Below are 7,747 nucleotides of genomic sequence, written 5' to 3'. Positions count from 1 at the left end.
TCCTGGTGTGTTTGACTATCTTTATGAAAATGAGAATATGTAGCACACTGTTATTTGATTTAAGTTTTTTGAGCTGTATACATTTCAAATAGATTTTTGTTGTTGTTGTTAAATCATTATTGTATTCATCAGTAATTCAATTTGCTCCTTAACATGGGGTTTCTGAACACTGATGGCTCCTATTTTATAGATGCTTTCTATATATATTTATTTTATTTATTTATTTATATACATACATACATACAGTGGGGAGAATAAGTACTTGATACACTGCCGATTTTGCAGGTTTTCCCACTTACAAAGCATGTAGAAGTCTGTAATTGTTATCATAGGTACTCTTCAACTGTGAGTGACGGAATCTAAAACAAAAATCCAGAAAATCGCATTGTATGATTTTTAAGTAATTAATTAGCATTTTATTGCATGACATAAGTATTTGATACATCAGAAAAGCAGAACTTATTATTTGGTACAGAAACCTTTGTTTGCAATTACAGAGATCATACGTTTCCTGTAGTTCTTGACCAGGTTTGCACACACTGCAGCAGGGATTTTGGCCCACTCCTCCATACGGACCTTCTCCAGATCCTTCAGGTTTCGGGGCTGTCGCTGGGCAATGCGGGCTTTCAGCTCCCTCCAAAGATTTTCTGTTGGGTTCAGGTCTGGAGACTGGCTAGGCCACTCCAGGACCTTGAGATGCTTCTTACGGAGCCACTCCTTAGTTGCCCTGGCTGTGTGTTTCGGGTCGTTGTCATGCTGGAAGACCCAGCCACGACCAATCTTCAATGCTCTTACTGAGGGAAGGAAGTTGTTGGCCAAGATCTCGCGATTACATGGCCCCATCCATCCTCCCCTCAATACGGTACAGTCGTCCTGTCCCCTTTGCAGAAAAGCATCCCCAAAGAATGATGTTTCCACCTCCATGCTTCACGGTTGGGATGGTGTTCTTGGGGTTGTACTCATCCTTCTTCCTCCAAACATGGCGAGTGGAGTTTAGACCAAAAAGCTCTATTTTTGTCTCATCAGACCACATGACCTTCTCCCATTCCTCCTCTGGAACATCCAGATGGTCATTGGCAAACTTCAGATGGGCCTGGACATGCGCTGGCTTGAGCAGGGGCACCTAGCGTGCGCTGCAGGATTTTAATCCATGACGGCGTAGTGTGTTACTAATGGTTTTCTTTGAGACTGTGGTCCCAGCTCTCTTCAGGTCATTGACAATCTCTAGGTATGGTGAAGGTTATGTGATGATGTGGGGCTATTTTAATTCCAAAGGCCAAGGGAACTTTATCAGGATGCATAGTATCCTAAAAAAAAAATTTTTTAAATACTTAAAAATAAAAATCTGCCTTCCTCTATGGGAATTTAACATAGGGGTGTACTCACTTATGCACCATGTATTTTAAGGAAGAACATTTATTTATTTACGATACATTATTCATTCACAAAGAAAATTGGTGTCCTTAAAGGTTGGATTTTTCCTAATTTTTTAAATTAAGGCATTAAGTTCAATTTCCAAAATAGGATTTTTTATTCCTCTTTTTAGTCAACTTTAGCATGGGTGTATTCACTTATGCATTGCACTGTATATATATATATATATATATATGAATTACTTATACATATATAATTGTATATAATATTGTATATAATAAAAATATATACATTGTAATTGTGTGTTATATTACTTCTGTCACTTGTCTAAGTGTAAAGTGACCACACTGTTCCCTAATCTGAAAAGGGCCTCTAATGAAAGGTGTTAACATCCAGCTCTTGGCAAATGTTTCCTGAAAAGTTTACATTAGTTTGTTAGAGTACCTTACAGCCACTGGTTTATGTAAGATTGCAGACTGTAATCTGCATGTACCATTGAGGCCCAGGGTCATTTCTGCTTGCTTTGATTTCAGAGTACTGCTTTAAATGCTTATAATCCTAGGATTTTTCTGCCATTAAGTGATGGCTTTCTAAAAGGGAGTTCTGATGTTAGTGCATGTGTGCACACATACAAACACAAATGCTGAGCGATAGAGCCTTTAATCCATTCATATTTTCACTTGGAGCGAAGCGGTACAGACATGTAGTCGTGTCGGGGAAACTTGTGGATGCGCTTTTATCAGCTGTCAGAGCAGAAGAATCTTTACTGAACATGCTTGGCAGGTAGGTAGTTTGGGGCTAATGTTGACATTTTGTAATCATTGAACATTTGGGGACTTTTGATATTACCAAGAGAAGATGGACACATTCTATTTGATACCAAGATGTTTGAAATGTCTTAGTGGAAATATTGAAGTTCATTTGCAAAATATTTCATGTTATCTTAAAAATCCACAGCTGAGAGAAACCAGTGATGTGTTCCATCGTTATTGCTGGTAAGTCCCTGATTTCTGCTGTTATGTTCCTTGGTGTCATCGGTTTGGTGTATTTCTTCAGCTATTCAGTTCAAGTCTCAATGCTTCTGAGAACATTTATATTAAAGCATTTGCTGAGGTTACAATGCCCTGCTGAAATACAGTATCTCTACTTACATTAATTTAAGGGAACAAACAAGAGCTAGTGTATTTGTGTAATCTCTAATCTGTGCTTTCTTAATCACCATAATTTCAATGTGCAGAGCAGATGCAGGACAGAGGGAGGCCACACATTAAATTATTCTTCCAGTCTCTGATTGTGCTCTCTGTAATCTTCCCATAACTGCTGGGAAAACCAGACTCATTTGCAAAGTGATTGCTTATGCTGCATGACTAGAGTTTTGTTTTGGTATAATTATCATAATAAAGTCCTGGAAGTTCCCTGAAACTTTCATTAAAGAACAGGTCATTAAAGGCTTTTTTTGTGTCAAGTAAATATCAGCATTTCTATGCAGTTTAGACCATGTTAAAGTACAAACCCGTAGTGTGGTATCAATGTGGCTGTTTACAGTTCAGTGTGATGTAAGTTAAGGGTTCATTCTAAAAATAGGAATTAAAATAAAAAGATTTGTATTTTAGTATTTTTCAGTAAAATGAAATGTTTTTTTTCTTCTTCACATATATATATATATATATATAAATTATATATAAAATATATACATATAAAATATATACAGACCCTTTCCAAAAAAATTTGAATATCATGGAAAAGTTTATTTATTTCCATAATTCCATTCAAAACATTAAACTTCCATAGATTTTAGATTCAGGGCCCACAACTTAAACGATTTCAAGTATTTAGTTGTTTATTTGTACATAATTTGGGCTTCCAGCTCATAAAACCCATGAAAACAGGATTTCAAAAAATGAGAATATTACATGAAATCACACAGTAATTACACAGTAATACCATGGTCATTGAACCAGGTTTTGGTTATTTTGGCAGTGTGGGCAGGTGCAAATCCTGCTGGAAAATGAAGGAAACATGAAGTGCTCTGAAAATGTCCTGGTAGACTGCTGCGTTAACTCTGGATTTAATAAAGCACAGTGGACCAAAGTCCTCTTTTCTGATGAGAGCAAATTTTGCATCTCATTTTGAAACCAAGGTCCCAGAGTCTGGAGGAAGAATGGAGAGGCACACAATCCAAGATGCTTGAAGTCCAGTGTGAAGTTTCCACAGTCTGTGTTGGTCATCGGCTGGTGTTGGTCCACTGTGCTGTCCACTCAACGCAGCCGTCTACCAGGACATTTTCAGAGCACTTCATGCTTCCTTCAGCAGACAAGCTTTATGGAGATGCTGACTTCATTTTCCAGTAGGATTTGCACCTGCCCACACTGCCAAAAGAACCAAAACCTGGTTCAATGACCATGGTATTACTGTGTAATTACTGTGTGATTTCATGTAATATTCTAATTTTTTTAAATCCTGTTTTCGTGGGTTTTATGAGCTGGAAGCCCAAATTATGTACAAATAAACAACTAAATACTCGAACTCGTTTAAGTTGTGGGCCCTGAATCTATAATCTATGGAAGTTTAATGTTATGGAAATAAATAAACTTTTCCATGATATAAAAATTTTTTGGAAAGGGTCTATATATATATATATACACACACACACTGTGGTAAAATGGCACCCTCTAACACATCTCCTTTCCCTTCTCTCCAGTGTATTTCCTCCTCCTCCCCCCTCAGGCCCTGTCCCTGTGGGCCTGCACTCGCTCCTGCCCTCCCAGTTGCACGTGTACTCAGGAGAAGAGCTGCAGCGTCCTGTGTGACCACGTCAACATGATGGACCTGCCCAAAGAGTTCCCATGCGAGGCGTCCTCCATCAACCTGGACAAGAACAGCCTAAAGTTTCTGTCCGAGCGAGCCTTTGGCACCCTGCCTTCACTTAAGACACTCTCTCTCAACCACAACAACATCTCCTTCATCACACCCGGAGCATTTAAAGGGCTGCCCAACCTGGTGGAGCTCAAGATGGCCCACAACGAGTATATCCGATACCTGCACACTCGCACCTTCACGGCACTCAAACGTTTGGTGCGCTTGGACATTTCCGACTGTAACCTGTTCAACATGCCAGACCGGATCTTCCTGGAGCAAATCGCCCTGAAAGAACTGCTGTGTTTCCAAAACAACTTTCGACGCATCACTGGTGCCATCCGAGGGATGGAAAACCTCACGCATGTTTACTTGGAGCGCAACAAGATCGAAGCAGTGGCCTACAACTCTTTGTTGGGCCTAAGCAACCTCAAGTACCTCAACTTACAGGAGAATCGCATAAACGTGATACATGACGAGGCCTTCAAAGATCTAGTGCGTCTGGAGAACTTCTACCTAAACGATAATCTGTTGGTCGACTTGCCCCAGCAGGCTTTCAAGGGCCTGAGCAAATTGAAAATGTTGAATCTGGGTGGGAACCTGATGACCAACATCTCCAGAACATGGTTCAGTGACCTGGTGGAGCTGGAGGTGCTGTACCTGGATCGAAACCGCCTGTCCTATATCGAAGATGGCAGCTTTGAGAACCTGACGAGCCTCATCACGCTGCACCTCAACAGCAACAATCTGTCGTCTCTGCCCTTCTCCGTCTTCCAGCCCATCTATTTCATCGGCCACCTGTATCTCTTTCGAAACCCTTGGGAGTGTACCTGCGACCTGGAGTGGTTGAAGGAGTGGATGGAGAGCTATAAGTTGGTGAGAGACATCCCATGTGCATCCCCGTCCTCAGTAGCCGGCTTGGACCTGAGCGAAGTTGTCTACGCCCACCTGAACGGCACCTGTCTGGATCCTCCAGAGCTCAACCTGACCACATCTCTTCCGGACTACCCTACCATGGAGAACAAGTTTAACAGCCTCATCTCCAAACTGCTACAGCAGGAACTGATGGATGAGATGGTCAACGCCACGGACGGTCTGAGGAACGGCACCCAACAGGACCCCGCCGAGAGTCAGGTTTCTTCCGGACATGGATTATTCTGTGCTGCTCAGACTGTGTTTTTTCTTGTGTTTCTTTTTCAAGCCCAGATTGACTGCATTAACGTCTCTTGAGAGTCTGGTGAATACTGAAAGGGACTGAAGCGCATTCAAGAGTGGAAGTACTTTCACAGTAGTTGGATGGGAAATGTTTGGATTTAAGGCTGTGATAAAACGTTTGATCCATCTTGCCATGAGCAGTGCGTTGGAAATGAAATTCTGGCTGATATAATGGAGTTGGAGATGATCGTCTCTTTAAATGAATGGAAACTGGTCTTGAAAGGAAAGGATTGTTTCAAGCCAATGAGACTTTAAGAGACTTCTTGTCTGTATGAAAGGCTTTCTTAAAGTATAACAGGGCCATTTTGCGAGACCTGCAACTAGTGGCACAAACGTTTTTACTTCATTTTTTATTTTAATATGATTTAAAATGCATCTTTATAATGCATTTATAGTATGAATACGTTTGTACATGTTCTGTTGCATAACCTTGAAACATTTGTTGTGTAGGAGATTTATCTGATAAAGCTTCTCACTATCATTTCACCAGATGGCATAACACACTGTCCTCTTTTGTTTGGTTCATTAAACTGGGTAAGTTTCCATTTCTGGAAAATGAATTAAGTCTTCCTATTCCATAAATCTTAAGTGCACTCTGTAACATAAGCTGCTTCATATTGTAACCAAATGAATTGGCTTTATCATGCCGTTTTACTGTTATGAACATATATTTTCTCTATACAGAGAGCAATGTGCATAGGAGGATGATGGCACGCTCTGAGCCATGCATGAGATTTGTATAAGAACCCTTTTAATTTAACTGATTTTTGTTCATTTGTGATTAATACTTTGAATAAACAAAGATCACTGCATAAAATCACTAAACTGACTGAAAGTATAATTTTGTCTGTTTGTGATGAGACTAGTTGTCTATTTAAATGAAAATAATAAAACTGACCAAATACACAAATTCAAGATTTGGCTCTGGTTTCATATTCCATTGTTTTCGTTAAGTCTCTCCTCCAGTTCAGATAAAAATAGTTATCAGTATTTGTGTAAGGTTTTGAATGACAGCTGAAATGAGACGCGCACTCATATCCCTCTCTTTATGTGGTTCAGCAGGTGAAAAGTGTGACTATCTTTCATTCATTCATGGGTGTATATTTCATCAGTTGGCATTTCAAACTTCTGTTCTTGATTATGGCAGAAACTGATGTGAAGAAACTCCCTCCATGAGGAAAGCAGTTTGTGAGCGAGCAGGAGAAAGTTCATGATATTATACTCCAACCCAGCTGGAGGAAGGTGATGCCAAGCGCCCTTCAGTTGTGCATCCTGGGATTTAGAATGTGAATAAATCCTGCTTCTTTATTTATGACAGTTTGTATGTATGTTGTATTCACCTGTGTGACAGTACCAAAATACACTACCGTTCAAAAGTTTGGAGTCAGTGAGATTTTCTTTTAAAGAAATAAATGCTTTTATTCAGCAAGGATGCATTAAATTGATCAAAAGTGACAGTAACAACATGTGTCACAAAAGAATTTTATTTCAAATAAATGCTGTTCCCACAAAATATTAAGCAGCACAACCATTTTCAACATTGATAATATAAATGATTTCTAAAGGATTATGTGATACTGGAGTAACGGCTGCTGAAAATTTAGCTTGGCTATCACAGGAATTAAAGGGATAGTTCATCCAAAAATGAAAACTCATCCTCAAGTTGTTCCAAACCTGTATGAATGTCTTTCTTCTGCTGAACAAAAAAAAAAAAGATATTTTAAAGAATATGGGTAACCAGACGTTGACTTCCATAGCATTTTCTTTTCTATACTATGGAAGTCAATGGTGGCCCACAATGGTTTAGTTACAAACATTCTTCAAAATATCTTCTTTTGTGTTCAGCAGAAGAAAGAAATTCATACAGATTTGGAACAACTTGAGGATGAGTAAGTGATGACAGAATTTTCATTTTCAGGTGAACTATCCCTTTAATAAAACTGCATTTTTGATCAAATAAACCAGCCTCTGTGAGCAGAGACCTCTTTGAAAACATAAAAAATCTTAACCCCAAACATTGAAAGGGTAGTGTATATTAAGACTTAAACTTTACACATGTAGCAACACGCTAGCTCTCGGTTTCAATTCATCAGAAATATGTTAGACATACAGTATCATTGGTCAAGCAAACACACTCTGCGTTACTCTCGGACACATAACTGGGCATTGATCCCGACTGCAGTCACACAGAGTCAACGGGCAGGGCGTGACCTACCACAGCTGCTGGGAAAAATCCGGAAAAACAAAATGGTAAAAGAGGAACAAAAAGTTTCCATTGACCCCGTCTCTGCCAACTCACACA

General features: G+C 39.5%; 1 protein-coding gene across 2 annotated transcripts; it reads left to right on the top strand.

Moving 5' to 3' along the window:
• Nucleotides 1-1,972: 1,972 nt before the first annotated feature.
• nyx (nyctalopin) lies at nt 1,973-6,352 on the top strand. 2 transcript variants are annotated; one of them, XM_084421440.1, is made up of 3 exons: nt 1,973-2,157; nt 2,332-2,369; nt 4,076-6,352. In XM_084421440.1, the coding sequence occupies exons 2-3, from the start codon at nt 2,348-2,350 to the stop codon at nt 5,458-5,460; spliced, it is 1,407 nt and encodes a 468-aa protein (XP_084277566.1). In that variant the 5' UTR covers nt 1,973-2,157; nt 2,332-2,347; the 3' UTR covers nt 5,461-6,352. The 2 variants fall into 2 exon arrangements, with proteins under 2 accessions (XP_084277566.1, XP_084277567.1); XM_084421441.1 differs by having other exon boundaries at nt 2,053-2,369.
• Nucleotides 6,353-7,747: the final 1,395 nt, after the last annotated feature.

This window comes from Rutilus rutilus (assembly GCF_951802725.1).
Source record: "Rutilus rutilus genome assembly, chromosome: 10".
NCBI classification, from domain to species: domain Eukaryota; kingdom Metazoa; phylum Chordata; class Actinopteri; order Cypriniformes; family Leuciscidae; genus Rutilus; species Rutilus rutilus.
The sequence above is the reverse complement of the archived record's forward strand: the minus strand, read 5'-3'. Positions and strand labels throughout refer to the sequence as shown.

What these genes read in the sequence shown, in the direction of transcription:
- nyx (XM_084421440.1), top strand. Translation starts at nt 2,348, where the DNA reads ATGTGTTCCATCGTTATTGCTG. An exon ending in GTGTTCCATCGTTATTGCTG is followed by an intron (nt 2,370 to 4,075) that starts GTAAGTCCCTGA and finishes CCTTCTCTCCAG; the next exon opens with TGTATTTCCTCCTCCTCCCC.